The sequence below is a fragment of the Prinia subflava genome, chromosome 5, assembly GCF_021018805.1.
Source record: "Prinia subflava isolate CZ2003 ecotype Zambia chromosome 5, Cam_Psub_1.2, whole genome shotgun sequence".
In the NCBI taxonomy this organism is placed as follows: domain Eukaryota; kingdom Metazoa; phylum Chordata; class Aves; order Passeriformes; family Cisticolidae; genus Prinia; species Prinia subflava.
Genome location: NC_086251.1, coordinates 37,110,325 through 37,128,569, shown reverse-complemented (window position 1 = coordinate 37,128,569; position 18,245 = coordinate 37,110,325). Strand labels below are relative to the sequence as shown.

The 18,245-nt window shown below is 36.2% G+C and overlaps 1 protein-coding gene across 1 annotated transcript in view; it reads right to left on the bottom strand.

Moving 5' to 3' along the window:
* The window catches only part of AKAP6 (A-kinase anchoring protein 6), a 211,873-nt gene that overhangs the window by 136,911 nt on the left and 56,717 nt on the right, over positions 1-18,245 (bottom strand). The window contains exon 4 of the mRNA XM_063398890.1: positions 15,551-15,673. Coding sequence (XP_063254960.1) covers positions 15,551-15,673 — 123 coding nt within the window. The remainder of the gene's footprint in view (positions 1-15,550; positions 15,674-18,245) is intronic.

The window sequence follows — 18,245 nt, the reverse complement described above, 5'->3', positions numbered from 1 at the left end:
GAAACAGCTGACAAATCTAGACATTCATTAGGTTTTATGAAAAGTCACAACCCGTAGGCTATATCTGGAGTAACAGTGTTCTATAAAATACACTAAATTTATGCCACCACATATGAGCTCTGTTTTTTTCAGAGTTCTTTGAAATGTTGGTGATAGCACTATTTATGAAACCATAAAAAAATTACAGCATTGAATATATTGGCCTTATGTGCACTTACACAAATCTATTAATATTGTGCTCCTGAGTTAAGTCTCATACCCATTTTCAAAGAACAAATCAGTCTGCTTTAGATCTCTGCATTCTTAATTTGTAAAGCAACTATTTTTCAACCTTTTTTTCACTAATATTTTTAGTAGTCTGCAAAGGATCTCTGTTTAAACAGTCAATAAAATATTTCGGGTTTTTTGTTATTATTTTATTTTTACAAATTGCATTAAGATCTAGTAATAAAGGAACTGGAAACATGATCTACTATATGTTATGCCATTTAATACACCAATGATAACTCAGATAAATTTTTAATAATTTTCCAGACATTCTCACTATACTTGCCTGTAAGAAAGAGAAACAAAATACAATAGAGAAAAGGATACTTGCTATATTTAATCATAAATTGTGTGCAGACCTAAACGCATACAGGCAACACATTTTCTCTTTGAAATGTCTATGGAATAAATGGAAACAATATTTGACCACTTGGAAAAAAAGAGCTCTTCCTTCTCTTGGGAATAAGTTAACTGGCAGAGATGAAAGGAGACTTTTCAAGTGCACATTCATAGCTTCTGGTTTTTATAAAACTTTATACTTCTTCAAATGGTAGTGACCATGCTAGAAATGGAGTGATAGGTACCACAGAATACTGAAAAGCTCTCAATTCTTAAGGAAGCAACCATTTACTTTCTTTCCTAACTGTTGCAATCAGGTTGATTGGCACAGCAAAAAATAATACTGAAAGAATAGTAATAAAATGAGGTACTTTTATTGTAACTCTTCATGGTTGAAAAAGGTATGTTGCTCAGACAGTGTCTCAACAGTCTTTCAGGCAGCATTGTACCTGACAGTGACAGCATGTTTTTGAGCATATTCCATTCGAATAAAGAGCAATAAACAGAAATTTTACTACCTTTAGCATTTTGACTAGCCCAATTTTCCTTGTAGGGACATCTGAATACACTGTTTTGTACCAGCTTTTGAACGACTGGGCCAGTCAGGAGAAGGTAAAAAGGATAAAAGATGCCTCATTTATGTCTGTCCCTTTCTTAAATCTAGAGTTTTATGAACCCAAATCTAGAAGTCCTTTTTCTTTCATAAGAGCGTGTCTGAAAAAGCGCTGACAATATTTAATTTACTGTTTACTTAAAACAGGCTTGTACTGAATAGTTTTTAATCATGCACTCACAGGAAATGCACTATGCGTGTGCCTCACACAGCAAAAGAGAACCTAAAGGACCTGAGAGTAGGTTGTGTAATTTCATGTAATTGAAGTTGAGTATAGATGCAGCTGGATGTGGCAGTGTCTCAAGATGATGTGGATGTGTTTGATAGGAAAATTGGAAAAGATGAGGTATTCTCTTTCATTAGGAAAAAAAAAGAGACTTGCTGTCCTAGAAAAGATTCATTTAACATAACGCACCAGATACTACAATACAGCTTGATTTTTCAGGTGCACCTATTAACCAGTAATAATGTTAAACTGAAGAAGTGAAATAAGATGAATAAAGATGGGGCCAAACTTTTGGTTTCTGACTAGCAATATTCTCCTAATGCAAAATTCTTATTTTATGGATAAATTATGAGTGGCACAATTGCCATGAACATACACACGAAATTTAACAGAAATAAACTTTTCCCAGCAGAGAAGCAGCATGTCATGGTTTAACTCTAGCCAGAAACTAAGCACCACACACAGTCTCTCACTTACTCCCCACTTGGTAGGATGGCGAAAAGAATCAGAAGAGTAAAAGCAAGAAAATTTGTGGATTAAGATGAAGACAGTTTTATAGGAAAAGCAAAAGCTGTGCACATATGCAAAGCAAAATGAGAAATTCATTCACCACTTCCCATGGGCAGGCAGGTGTTCAGCCGTTCCCAGGAAAGCAGGGCTTCACCACACATAATGGTGACATGGGAAGACAAATGCTGTAACTCCAAACATCCCCCCTTCCTCCTTCTTCCCCCAAATGTAAGTACTGAGCATGATGTCATATCATATGGAATATTCCTTTGGTCGCTCAGGATCAGCTGTCACAGCTGTGTCTGTATCCAGCTCCTTGTGTATCCTCAGCCTGTTTGCTGGTGGTATGGTACAAGGAGCAGAAAAAGCCTTGGCTCTGTGCAAGCACTGCTCAGCAGTAACTGAAACATCCCATATTATCAACACAAATCTGTAACATGGCCCCATATTACCCACTATGAAGAAAATTATCCCAGTCAAAATCAGCACATATTAAAAGGACAGACTCATTCATATAAGTACAAATAAACAGAAGCAATGTTGTTGATGTAGTGTAGTATGAGTTTTGAATTTAGAATTATATATGTATATATAATTTCTAGTAATTTTCTAGGGAAAAAGAATTGGACAAGGAACAGTAGAAGGAATAGCCCTCAACCAATGCTCAAGGGTTCTCATATCTGAGGGGATAAAAATGTGACATATGAAAAAGACAAGAGTTGAAGTTGTAACAAGTATTACATGTATATACAATGGAGAAATGCAAATTTGCACAGCTAAAGATAAAATCAGACCAAATATTTGGAAGGAAGGAAGACCTTCAAACACAGAGGTCCTCTCCCATCCTGGATATTTCCTGTTCCCTACAGTTTACTTATGGCATTTGGAAAATTGTAACTCTAACAGTGTGTGACCCAGGTACTCTGCTCCCCTCCTCCTCTGATCTTTCCTGATAATGAATAGAGCCTTTGCATGTGAAGAGAGGAAAGAAGAGGAGGGAAGTCAATTAATCAAAGCCATTTTTCCAGGCACATTTGCAGCTATAGAGCAGTCTAAATATCACACATGAGCACGTATACATTATGGAAAATGCATGTGCATTGGCCTGACAGCAGCTTTTTAAACAACACATTAATGTCATCCCTGGAACTACAGTGTATAAAATGTAGTTTACAAGCTGCAACAAGCAAAATTTCCTTACAAAGTTCTCTTCACTTTTTGTGATCACCATGTACCTATATATAATAGGTACAAATATATACATAAATACATACATTAGGTACAAATAGATACATATATATTTGTATATATACAAATATATACAAATACATACAAATATATACAAATACATACAAATATATACAAATATATACAAAATGAAGGTGTCCCCTGACTTTCAGGAAACTTATTGATCCAGAAGATTGTAATAGTGCAGGACAGCCACGCGTTAAAAGAGCAGCACCTCCTGATCTATGCTGGACTCTGAACACACTAAAAATGAAAGAGTACTCTCCCAGAATATAATAATCTCTCCCTCATATCTTACTTTTCTGTACAAATGGAGATAAGAAAAAATTGTGTGGAAAACAAATATTTTAAGTTCCCAATAGGATTTATTTTATAGAAATCCCAATAGGATTTATTTATTAAACTTAAATTTAGGAAGCTTCTATTGTATAGGTATCCTACACTGTGTACACACATTGAGCTCTGATATGCAACATTTTACCCTCTGTTCTTAGAAAATCTTTATAATTTGGTCAAACACCTTGGTTTTGACCTATTCATATCTGCAGTGAGGATAGACAACTAGAAATTTATTTTGTTTCCAGAGGCACAGAAACTTGATTTTTTTTTTTCAAGTCATAATGTATCAGTTGATTTTTTTGTTTCTGGTGTACTGTCTCTGAAACACAAATCAGCATCTAGGTATCATGTGAATCTACAATGTATACAAAAATATAGTTTGGATGACACAGCAGTTTACCTATTGTCAGATTAAGACAATGTATTTAAAGAAATACCTTAATTTTCTCAGTTCAGCATGCTGTCAGAATGTGTGGTGCACAGAAAGAGAATTTTCTTGAGGTTCATTTTTTATACTTTTAAATACCTTTAAGAATAATATTACTTTTTCTAGAATGTTTATTTTTAGAGCAATTTTACAGACAATTAAAAATTATCTAACTATATTGGATTCTGTGGTTTCAGAATTTGAAAAGTGTAGATCAATTTAAAATTTCCTAATAGTTTTTTTGAGAAATCTACATTACTGAAATATAGACTTCTATATTTAGGTATAGTTGCATGTGTATTTTGGCTAAGAATGTAGAAATTTAAAGTAATGGGAACAGTTGCTGGTAGAAAAGATATGGGATACCCACTTCATTCGTCTTAAGGGGAATATGACTTGAGACAACTTCTGAAAAAATATTTTTGTATGTTTAATATACAGCTACTTTTGCAAGTCTATTGGTCCTGGCACAATTACCTTCCAACAATTTGCTATGACAAAATACCAATATCAAGTTCTGAACATAATTTTTGGTCATGGAATGGCAGCTGTCTATTTTCTTCTTCTTTTTGTTTTTTTTTCTTGAGCATTTTTGATATTCCTTGAGCATTTTGACACAGAAAGTCTCTGTTTGGACCGTGCCTATTATTTAAATTAACAATTTGAGTTAATAATTTAATAACCTAATAAGCCATGTAAAAACCTAGTGTTATTTTCAGACTCCTGAATACGATCTACCACTGATATTCAATAAATTAAAAAAGAACTACTATGTAAGTTGTCCTTACAGTAACATGGAAATGGTTATACATCTAGCTTCTAGTAAAGCCTCACTTTTTTTAGTTAAGCTTACGTAGTATTAAATGAGCACCACTAAGATATGTTTTCCTTGGAACTAAATATTATATGTGAAATGATTTCAGTCAACATCTCCTTTTTTCACGTTTTCCATAAAATCCAGTTGTCTACAAATTTCTTTTTATTTTCATCTATTCTTTTAAGCTGTATTTTCATCTGACTGACACTCCACCTGCTAAACAGAACACCAGCACTATGGAAATGCTTTATGCAGCTCCATAGCCCAGGCTGGGTCTTACAATAGCAGGGATTCTACCCGTGCTTTTTAAGAAGAGCATGATGAATCCTCCTCTGAAGCAGCAGCACCCACCATGTGCTTTTTCTTCTCCTTCTAAAACGAGGACCCTGCCCTCCCTACAGCAATTATGACCAAGGGGGAAATTATTATCAAATGCTAAGCAAACCTTTAATTCCTAACTCAACACTACCATAATTTGCCTTAAATGAACCACACATTTTCTTCTGTAACCAGTGGAAACTGCTAGATATTTTTTAAGAGTGAATAGTTAGCAGAAAGCATATTTGGTCTTCTAGCCTCTGCAATAATGAGAAGACTTTAAAAGACAAAAAAAATTCATTTCTCTAAGGGCAATTCCTTCCATTAGCCTCTGTAGGCAGATAAAAATGGGCAAAATAACTATATCACTTTTTATGTTGGTTCGCAATACCAGATTATAATCTAAAATACCTTTAAAACTGACATAAACCTGAGAACCTCACTATTGAAATCCCATAATTGTCATGACATACAGGCATTGTGCTACTGTAGATGTAGATCAGATACAAGGTGGTTTGACTATTCAGATAATCTCTCTCTGTAAGTTTATCATTCATCTAAACATAATATTAACTGAACATTCTGGGATCAAAATGCTTAGTAATAAGCTAACTATAGCAACCCTGGGAATGATTTTACTTTCGGATGACTCATATGAATTCTCTATCTTTCGCCTGATCTGAATGTACTTTTTGTCTGGGAGGAATCAACCTCGTTTATGAGGAGACAAATTACTGGGAGTTTGAGTGAAGAGCAAGCAAAATTTGTTTAAAAGTGGAAATGGTGGAACATAAAAGAAATATAGAAGTCTGAGTATGACTTGATTGAGAGAAAGGTCCTGTCTAGTTTTGTCCGGTTTATATTTCATGAATCTGAACACCAAGCAGAAAGAAGACTTAGTACAGTATCAGAGGGACCAATGAAGTTAAATTAAGAAGGAGAAAATTTAAGATAAATATGAAATTTCCCATGAAAGTCAGATCTATTCGTTTATATAATAACCACCTAAGGGCAACAGTGAAAGCCCAGATCCCTTGAGACTATTAAATCTAGACCAAATAAAGATGTGGGAGTAAGGGCTGTGAATGCCCTGACAGAGCAGTAACCTAGCTCTGTCACATGGCCACAGAATTCGTGTTGGACGGGCAAAACTAAATACAAAGAGGCAGGCTCTACTCCAGCAGTCCCATGGTAATTCATACTTCTGTAAAATCACCTCACCCCTTTCTGCTCTGCCACAGCTTCTGCCATCCCAGTATTAAACAAGGAATGGGTTTTTCCCTTTGTTACATCTTAAACAAGAATAACCCAATCTCCCTCACATTAAATGCTTTATGTCCCTCAGTTTGTTTCTCACTCCTCGTTGTGTTTGTCATCTTTTAGGTAATTTAGCCAAGTTTTGAATGCATAATTTTAGATGTGGAGAAAAAGGATAGTTAGCCCTACTCTCCAGGATGCCCATTTTGCAGATTTAGAAGACATAGAGGCTATTTTTGCAGATATTTTTTATTTCAAACTCACATAAATTTTTCTGCTGCCAGCTCTAATTTATTTTCTGTGTTTTACTATGTAAATTTCTCTTTGGTTATGTCTGTCCAAACATTTTTCATTGTCAAAAAGAAAGTTCACATGAGACTTCCTAAATTGAATCTCCATTTGTCCATTATCGAGAGACACCACAGGCAGGAAATGGCGTGGGTAAAATTGCTGTACAGTGAAACAATTGCTAAGTTGCCATAATCATGGTGAATTGCACACGCAGCCCACTGTATACAACTGCCCTTAATCATTTCTTGCCTTCTTGAGATACACAGAAAATAATCTGCAGAAACCACAGTTTTCTAACTTGTTGTTCTGTCTTATCTTACACATTTCTACATACATCTCTTCCACCCAGAAACACACCATGCCCAAAAATTATTTAATCAAAATATTTCTGAGTTGGATTGTCCTATCACATGCAGAAAAAAAGCCAACCAAGAGATAGCAGCTTTCCAAACCAAAGATGTATTCATGGGGCATAGCAGCCTTGGCAAATAGGGAGTTACCAAGGGGAAAATAACTTATACATGTATATTCTTTAAATCTTATTTAAATTTACTTACTATCAGACCAAAATTAAATCTCTGGCATTAAATAACACTATGTAGTTTTAGAACAATTCTTGAAAGATTTTAGTTTCAGGGGAACATGAAGGAGATGTAATTTGTTTCATGTATGTACAGACAAAAGGTTTCATGCAATTTAAAGGTGAACTAAAATTCATTCTTAGCAAAATATAGCTAATAAATTAAGATCCCAGATTATTAACCGAATTCATGTGTAGAATTAAGAAAGTGAAAAAATTAAGTATCATAGGAGATGAAAATAAAAATATTTACCGATCAAAAACCTCCATTCATTTCCTGGATTTTCTATATTTCTCCTGAATGTTTTGGCATTGCAAACATCAAAACACAGTCAGCAATTGTGTAACTCTGAATACTTAAAATGTGAAGGATATTATGCCTGTGAGTAACATAGCACAGAAACATGGGAGTGGTCAATAGCTCTTGGCAGGTAAGTAAAAGCAAACTTAAACGCTGCTGAAAGTGTGCTTGTTTGTCATTTGAGATATTGGCATTATATTTTTTAATGATTTATAATCTCCAAATTTTATAAAAATAAATTCCATTTCATTTCCAAAAACAAATTACTGACTACATCTATATTGATAATACCAGCACAACAATGTTAAAATTTCAGGCAATAGCAGGCATTTTAATGGACAAAAAAATTACAATTAACAGAGTTGCTACATGAGCAGGATGCTGTTTATTTTTAAAATAAACATGAATTTCAAATAATTTTAAGGATGTTTCAAAAGGTGTTACAATGATAAATTTGTGTAAAGATTGTCCAGGTTGGCAACCATGGCCACCAGGTTGTCATATATAAAGCTACAAAGCTTCCAAGTCACAACTTACGTGAAATACTTTTCACAGAAATTTTCTTATTAGGTTAGTGCCTAGCATTTTATAATGGTGATTTAATTTGATTTCATTATATTATTATAGTCACTGAATCCCCTGTATGCAAATGACATCTGCAGGCCAAACACACAACAGACCCAGTGGAATACCTTTCACCACTCAGAGTATCTCCATTTTGGGATGCCTCAGGACCTAAAAGTTTTACAGTTTAGGGTAGTGAGAATTGAGAGGGAGTGAACATTTGCAACACTGCCAAATCAAGTTACCCTGCCTCGTTCAGCTTTTCCAACTAGTGGAAATGATTTTAAAAAATTCCTGAAATCTGAATTCTAACTTTTTAAACCTCAAACATCATGTATTTAAAAAAAACCAAAACAACAGAGCAATACATTTGTTCTTCAGGCACACTATACTTTCATACATGTTCTTAGAATACAAGACTTCAAAATCCTCAGAAGTGAGAGAGATCAGATTTTGAACATTACGATTTTCCTTTTCCTTCAGCGGAAGAAGCAAAGCTATTTTAGGATGACATCCTATGTATGCTCTGCCTCTGGTTTAATGCCTCCTCTGTCCAGAGATGACTGTGGCTCTCAGAAAAGCTGAGGCAGTTCTCCATGAAGCTAGCTAACAACCAATATGTTACAGGCAGGCCCAACAGAGCTACATTTTATTATGGGGCCCTATCCTCTTCCCATGCAAAACTATGTAAATCTGGGGGAGGGAGGGGGCATAGAAAAGACTGTCCTGAGAAGGTTTGAACCAACCAAAACCCAAAGTAAATTTTTTTTTTGTTTTTTTGTTTTGTTTTGGTTTGGGGTTTTGGTTTTTTTAGCTGTACAAAATACCTACACAAGGGTAGGTATCTACAAATTTGAAAGACAGGACAGAAAAGAAGTACTACTCTTAAGAGTATTTAGTATCTAAGAAAATTACAAAGAAACTATTTCTTATACTACTAGCTTGCACAAAATAAACCTCTGCAGTGGGACTATGCACACAGGAAGAGAGTAAGTGGATATTCCCTTCTGTCATTAGAAACACACACAGTAATAACAGATCCAAATCATAATAGATCTACTTCTGTGCTACTAGGACCAAAACCATGGCCCACTCTTTTTCCTTACAAAGAAAAGATTTGTTTTAGCTTTTCTTCATTGCATGATCTTATGGGAAACATCCTTAGATCAAGGGCAGTATTTTTGTATTGATCAGAACAGCAGTGCTGTCATTAGGAGGGTAATATAGCGGGATTTTCTTTCTTATATACCCGCTTTTACTCTTCTTTAGTCACCAAAAATGTCCTTTAAATTTGAAGAACAGTCCAAGTAGTTTAGAAACCTCTATTTTTCCCCACAGTCAGCAACTTACATTCTCTGGATTCAGACTATTATGCAGGTAGAGTCAAATGTATTAAAATGACAGCAACATTTCCTACACTTTAACTCAAGAAACAGAAAAGTTTACACAGAGGTTATTTGGTTTACAGATTTTAAAAGCTGAATACTAGTCAAAACTGACAATATACATGCATTCTGTTGTTTAAGTTTGCTGTCTTACTTCCTATTAAATCATTTTATTTGCCTGTGAAATCTGCTGAGTTTAGTCTACATCTCTGATTAGTATGTCCTGCAGACTGCTTCCTATGGAAAAGGACATACACTCAGGAATCCATGCATACCCAAAATGCCTTTCAAGATTAAAAAAACACCATAAAATTTAAAAATTCAAACTATCAATAGGCTAAACAAATTCAAATCAAAATCGTTACAGAAACAAAATATTAGACTACTCATGGTGCTCACTCTTTTGCGCCATCATCCTGCAGAAACTATTCTATATTTTGAGGAAATTATCTCATATAGCTGCCATGCACATTGGAAATTCCCATATGACAAAAGTACCACACATAACTTAGCCATTTCAGAGGCTTTAATACCCTTAATAAAATTACCATTACCACTTCTACTACAAAGACAGTTGGTAGATTAGCCCAAGGCATGTGTATTTAACCTTATTTTCAGTAAGAATAGATATTTAATACTACTCTAAACTGGCATTTTTCAGAAAATGAGATTTTCCAGAGAGATGAAAATGATCTTTTTTCAGACATAGCAGTCTTGTTGCAAACAGACAATCTGGTATCATGAAATATCACTGAGGCATCATTACTTCACCAACACAATTTCTTAAATGTGAAAATACAATCTATTTTCTGTATGAAGGCATTTGTTGTTTACAGCTCAGAAAGTGCTGAGCCATGATGTGGCCAGAAACATTTATAACAGAGACAGAAAAATTCTTATTTCACTTCTCTTTGGATAATAAAACTCAAGCCTCCTGTATCTTAAGAAGAATTTGGTTATGAATGGAGATGACATCTAAACTTTATGTACAGAAGGAAAGGAAATGCTAGTGTGAATGGACATTTATAATTTGTTTTGAAATACTAATGATTCTTACTCTGTGATATTTTTAAGACTCTAACAAGTAAAGTAAATACCGTGACTGAGAAGATTAATATAGTGAACTGATTCTGGGCTAAAAAGGATTTCAATGTGGCACAAACCTGGTAAATAAATTGGAGTAAATATTACTGACAGGGATCTGAAAAGAAAACTAAGAAATTACTATTCATGGAAATGATCAGTTGGCATATCCAAACCACATTTTGTACTGCAATATCTACATGCAATCCTCACCATTTGTTGTTTTTACAGAACAATATTTGCTATTCTAGTTTCAGCTAAACAGAACATGTATTTTTGCCTAAAAAACCCCAAGAAGCAAGGACAGTCTTACTGGACAAAAATGCGTTACTGCTAATTCCAAATTTCTAAGACTTTACCTTAATGAATTTTACTTGTACTGAAAAAATATTGCTTGCCAACATCTACTAATAACGTACAAAGTATTTTAAAAGTTGCACCTAATTAAGTGTAAAATATGATATTTTTCATTTGCAGGATCCATTTAAAATTCTTGTGTTCCCTAACCCTAAGACTCCATACACAGAAATGGCTTGGTACAATGACCTAAGAGCACACCACACTACAGTGCACAAGTAGTTGTGCAGCAACAAGAAAACAAAGCACTGTGTTAACAACAAAGGAAAAAGTTAAGACTACAGAATTAAAAGTTCCAGGCCTCAGCAAATGTATATAGTATCTTTTGTCTAAACCTTGTCCTCAGTGGTTCTTCACAGCAGCTAGCTTACTTCTTCACTGTGCTAAAACAATGTCTCTTATCAGGCCATGGATAAAGTTAAATGGTTTTTTTAGCAAACTAAAATGGTCAAGAGATACATGGTGAATTCTTACTTGTCAAGCTGGTTAGAAAGTCTGCTTGGTTTCACAAGCACAGCAATACCACCGAGACAGATGCTTTTAGCTCATAAGCTGCCTTCAGGATACTGTTTTTTATGAAAACTGATTTGCATGCCACCAAGTCTATGCTTAGAGTCTGCTAGTAGCTGATTTTGATCAGGGTGCCAATGGGCAAGAATCAGCATAACAGAAAAGGAGAGATACAAAAGATAAAGTGAATCAGAAATTGTTTTTAGTAAGGTAAATGAAGCTATCTTTTCATTAGGGACTGATTTTAACCTAATTGTTAAAAAAATTCAAAACCTGCTTCTTTTTTTCGCTAGTAGGGCTGACTGAGACCTTTGTGGAAAAGTAGATTTCTGCTGAAAAACGCGCCTGTTTTATGAAAACATATTAGTGTTTTCGACATCTGCTGGCTTGGGTGGCTGCCTGCAGAGTGCCAGATGTTCAAGGGGTGGCTGCTCCATGTCAGCTCTTCCATATGAATGGGAAACACATAGCTCCCAAATCAGTTTAACCAACATTACTGAGTTGGGAATACCTGTAAAACTGAAAGAATAATTTTAGTCACTATTCCAGGGATCTCTGAGAGCATTTTCATTTATAGATTTGTGCTTTGGTCTTATCTAAAATGAAGCATATAGCAACTTTTGTTCTGCAGAACATCAGGGAGATGGTTTTTAAAATTTGCAAGAAAACAGTTCTCTAAGCTGAAGATGTCTATTATAGCACACATTCAAGACGTAGACTACCTTTCAATTTGCAGAAAAAAGTTCATACTCTTTAGCAAAATGTATGGTTTCTCATCATGGCAAAATCGATGGAGTTTAAGTTGTAACTGTGATTTAAAAACAGAATTTCAATAGGCCTTACAGTTAATAATTGTAATTGTGGTGTATTTGGGTATCAGGCCCGTGTGCCCACACAGTGCATTTAGTTATCAATTCCCTTAGTGACCCAGGAACTCCTCAGCTAGTCTTTGTGCAGATGAGATAATTGGGAAAAACAGACCACATTGAGGAGAGGTTGCCTTCCACCTTCACCACAGTGTGCTTCACTATTTCAGAAGCTGTCCAGGTGGACCTTCAGACACTTACAGAGATGCCTCTGCAGGCAGCTCTTGGTGAGCCAAGAGCAATAGCCAGACACTATTCGTGTACTTCAAAGTGTTGATTAACATCCTTGTGGACAGTATTGCCAGGCCAGGTATAAGAATTAACAAGAACAATTCTTTGGGGAACTGTACCAATTTAAGCTGATGTCATGCTACGACACTCGTAATAGAGACTTGCATTGGCATCATGTTCAAGGGATCTGACTCCTCACGCGAGCATTACTTTATGCAAAGATTTTCATAAGTTGATGCTGTAGGTTTCTTGTGATGCCTTTTTATTAAAACACACTCTACTTATGTGTCTGTGCTACACCGTTTCTTGAAATGTCAAAGATGAAGAAAAGCAAGGCTGAGCGAGGAGAGATTTTAAAATTCAAACCTTTATCAACAGTTTACATTGGAATCCTAAAGTGACAGCCTACAATTTCACATACTGAAAATTTTGGAAAATGTTCACAACCTTCTCCTTGTCACCTCTGCAGAATTTTTCCCTACCAATGACAAAGGGAACAAGTGCATTTTTGTGTTTTCTTGCTCCTATTATTTTCTTTTCTTAAATTGTGATGGAAGAGATTTCCTTCATAAATGCAAAATATTCTCTCTTTATGGCACTAATTTTGTCATCACAACAAATGTATTTCAAAGAAAAGAGCGTCACAGTTCATGGAGTTGATAACTTGTGCCAAAGGCTAAGGATATGTCTCTACTAATAAAAATACTTATCTACACCAGGTTTTCATTCATTCTACGATGAGAAAACCTGCGCCAGTGAGGAAACGGTTATGAGATATGCTGGTGTAGAGGCACTACATAGGAAACAACAAGACATTTGCTTTGTTTTCCCACCCAGTTTACTACCAGTATGTGTGTTATAAACCCATAAGTCTGGAACCTAATGTTATCAAGTTCTAAGTCCTTTACTTCAGCATATCTTAGGTGAATCTGACATGTATAACCTGACTAGCAAAAGAAGAAAATGAGAAGTGTAAGTCCCTCCCACAAACCATCCTCACCATGGCCTTACAATGCTCAGCTAACGGAAATTTCAACAGTGAGCTTAGCATGAATTGACGTTCATGTACTTCTGTTTAAACACAGATTAAGATGTCTGACAGATGAAAGCCACTGAAAAGCTGACAATCTAGTTAATACAAATAACTATCTTCCACACCAAAAAATGGTCTGTATTTTCTGCTGTATAGAAACTAGTATGATAACATACCTTATCTGAAATCCAGTAAACAAAACTCAGTTACATTTTTTCAGGTTATTCAGTGGGTTTTTCACTGGATATAGATGCATAAAATAATTATAATATTAACCAATAGAAACTGAACCATTTTTTAGGTATTTTACTTCTGCAGTGAAGTAAAAAAATCCCCAACTTGCTTCATAACATAATGGTCCTGAAGCATATGAGGATTTTCTTACCCCATATACACAGAGACCAGCTGGGAGCCTAACTAGTGACAGGAGAAAGTGAGGTTGTACAGGTGCCCACATGCTCATTTACTCAGACTACCTCTAGCAATGATGGAGTTGCCTCTGAGCTACTATTCCACATTCCAGTCTGATATAGATGGGTTTGGCTTCACCTCCCCAAGAACCACATGGCAAAGTTGGAAGTAAGTTGTCTGCATATGAGCTACTGTGCTCCTCCCCATGGAAGAAAGGGGGAAAGAAATTGACTGTGAGAGTTACTTAGCCTGGTGATTGCCCTGTTACCTGGAATATGTTTCTTTTTATCCAGACAAGAGTGAAAATTGTGATTCTACTTATAAAAGCTTCTCAGCAAAAGTTTCATGTTGCAGAGTACAACGAAATCAAATTGAAGTGACCAATGCCTTTTCTGAAGTCTGATTTTGTGACGTGCTCTGTACCTTCAGAGCACCTGTAAACACAATGGGAATCATGGGACTGAGAGTGCACAGAAGGCAAGGCAAAAATCTGAACTCTGCACAAAACACACAGTCTGCAACATAAGGAGAAAGGAAGGGTCTTCATACTGCATTTGATAGACTACCACAATGGGCACTTAACCCAGTGACTGTCCAACAGCACTACTACAACAGAAATGTTCAAGAGCAAAAGGCTCAAGAGCTTTCTGTATAGCTGAAATCTCGAAGCAGTTTTCAGTTTGGATTTAACTGTGTATGTAGTTGATGTATACATAATTAATTTAATAACGGTCACTTCAGTATTGTGATAGGGATTAAAATGACATTTTTTCCTGTAATGCATCACATGACTTCCTGGACTGTCAAATAACATTCTACCATAAGATTATCAGAGATTAGAAATGGGGCTGAGCTTTGGGAGTTGATAATCTGGTGTGGGCTTGGCTAATGTTTCGTACAGCTGGGGTCGTTGGCTTGGAGTGGTGCTATCACCATATTTTCTTCCATTTCATAGGGGTAAGAACCTAAGACTGGCAGAAAGAGAGGAAGTTTCTTAGTTCAATTTTCTGTACTTTTTTTATTTTCCTTTTACCAGCTAGAGTAGTTTACCTATTAAGATACCTACCCAATGAACAGCATACACTGAGTTCTAATTTCTACCTATAGTATAAACTCTGTATTAATTAAATGACAAAAGTGCATATCAAGAAAAATAATTGAAGTAACTATTTTAAATATGTTGTTTAAATGACACTGTGCTATGCTAAAACTGTGGGAGAGAGAGTAAGAGCTCCTCACTAATAACATTTTCATTAATGTTACAATGCAGTAAAAATCCTAGATGATCAGCAGAAAAAAATTTACTTTCTTCTCTTGTTTTGGTCTTTCTATCATTTAGATATAAATTCTGAATTGTAATGCAATTCTGCCTTTTAATTTAATTTTTACAAAGTTATCAGTACATATTTCAAGTACAGAAAATAACTTGTTGGTATTTTCATTAAAATAAATCGCAATGCTGCAAATCTTACATTGAAATATAGATGCACGCTAGTAATTAAAACATAATAATCAAATAAAAAGCACAGCAGAACACTTCAATTACTGATAGCAATCATAGTACAATCTTGTCTTACCAAGTGTGTCTCCAGGTACAGTTTAAGGCTGTCTGTCTCTGCTTTAGGAGGAGTCCAGTTGTCTGTTGTTTCCATGGCTTCATTTAACCAGTGAATGAATTCATCCAGCTTGCTTACAAACCCCTTATCATGTAAGAAAAAAAGAAAGAACAGGTAAAGCACATTTGTTAGCAAAATAGCAATGTGAAAAATATATGGTCAATTTTATTATAGGGGTGGTTTTTTAGCCAAAAGAGTACTTTACCTCTTACAACCTAAAACAAACAAACAAAACAATTAGAGAGGGGTCTTCTGGCAACTGAGTAGCAGAACAGTGTTTCTGGGAATAATCCAATGTGATATTTTGGGACAAGACAATGTGGGATCCATGTGACTGCGATGAAATAGAGAAAACAGCAAAGTTTTAGAGAATATGAGGGAGACATATAAAAAAGCTTCACAGAAATTGTAATGAAAATTGAGCTTAAGGCCTTGCACTGGCAGACTGGGTGTACTATGAGCACTGAATGTTGACAAAAGGACTGAACAAAGCTGCATTAACCAGGTATACACAGCAGACTGAGGGAAGAAATTGCTTGTCAGAACTTAGGTGTTGTGATTCCTGTTTTGGTTCATAGCATGAGACTCAGAGAGAGGAAATCAAACAGCAGATGAGGCAGAATATATAGCATTTAATATAAATATTGCTGATTGCATATGAACTACACAGATGGTGCTCTGGAGAAGACAGGAGCTTCTGCTTCTCAGGAGCACCATTTATTTCAAGATTAGTACCAATTATATTGTCTGATTAAAAATAGTGCCCCTGAATTTACATGATTGGATGATTCTATAGGCACATACTGAGTACAGATAATTTTACCGTAGTCTTATCCACCACAAAGCAAGAGAGTAAATGGAATAAACTGACCGTGATGTTTATAAGCACTCTGAAAATTAACTCTGAAGAGGAATGTGAATCTATTACAAGCGTTGTAAGACTAGATTAAGTTAGGTCTAACACTGGTTATACTATTAGTCATTAGCTATGAATTTCCAGCATAGGGAGAATTTTAATTTCCAGCTGGGTAACAACTCAGTACCTCAGTCTCACCACTCTATTTATTAAATGATTTCTGCTATTATTAGTCCATTCAGATAGCTAAAAGCAAACTAAGCATAGAACTTTTAAACACCCCTGAGTGTCTAAGGAGCCCAAATCCTCTTCTCCAAAGTTGCCCATGAAACTGGAATTCTAAACAAGACAGAAAAAGGAGTCTGAGCAGTCTGAGCAGGTACACAGCTGTTTAAAGAGCAATGGTAATAACCTAGACCAAGCAGAACATTTCCTTGAAAATTCAAGGTAGAATAGTAATTTTGGTCGAGAACTGCCAAGAATCAGGATCCAGCAACTAACTCTTGGCTCCCATTTGAAACAGCAGTGCTTCTAAAGCAAAGCTAGAGTCTGGCAGGAAGCTAGAGTGCATACTGCAGGCATGGCAGCACCTACTTCAGCACTCTGAGGACTTTAATTTTTATGTGAGTCCCCATAAGACTTCAGGATAAGGAGACTATTGCTACCTCTATTCATGGAATCCACTGTATATCAAACCATTTATAAGGAAGAAAACTGGTATTGTGCAGGTTTCATCGTATGCTATTTTTCCAGATATTCCAGAAAGGGGGAAGAAAGACAGGGAAAGCAACCCAGTGGCTATGGTGACTGAGACAAGGTGCCTTTATTCTGAGGCAAGTCATGAAGGCAACCATATCTGCTGTCTCCCAATAGCAGGCTACTATGCCAAAGGGGCTATGCTCCGCTGTGTCAATCTACAGACAGGGGCAAGGTGTTCTCCTTGCTCCATTGCTTACTTTCTTCCAGCTCACCGAGGAGCATGAGATGCCAGACTGGCAGAGGAGTTGGAGATGTGAGCTGAGGAGGAGAAGAGCAAGAGGAGTGAAGTCCTTCTTGTCCCTCCAATAAATCTCTGCCTGCATTTTAGTGATGTGCTGTCCTTGAGAGACAAGGTGATATGGTAAGCAAAAAGAAAAAGAAAAAAAAAAGAAAGAAAAAAGGCTCTCTTGTACATGCATCATGTATTTTAGGGAGATAGATGTGTATAACATCCGTCTGCAGTGCTCAATGTCTCTATGCCTTCAAAAGGGTGCTTAGAAACACTGAAGGCTTACAGTAGTATAAAAAGCAACTATTAGCCATAGAGTTCCTTCTGCCCTCTCACAAAACCTGCCTGTGTTGTAATGTCTGCTACTTTGCGCTAGTGCCCAGACACTCGCAAGCGTCCAGCTCCGGCAGCCTCGCGTGTCCCCTCACCGCCCAGGCCAGGCGGGCTGCGGGCCCCAGCGCGGAGCGGGGAGCGCCGGGCTCGTCTGGAGGCCTGGACAAAAAAACAGACAGTCTCCTACAGAATCACGATGAGAGACGCTATCTGAGAGAAAAGAAAAAGAAAAAGAAAAAGAAAAAGAAAAAGAAAAAGAAAAAGAAAAAGAAAAAGAAAAAGAAAAAGAAAAAGAAAAAGAAAAAGAAAAAGAAAAAGAAAAAGAAAAAGAAAAAGAAAAAGAAAAAGAAAAAGAAAAAGAAAAAGAGCTGGAAGAGCCAGTGCCACTGGCACGTTGGGACAGCGGCGAGGGACACGGTGCCCGGGGGGGAGCCCACAGCAGGGCGAGCAGCGGCCGCGGCCAGCCCCCGGCGGGTTCT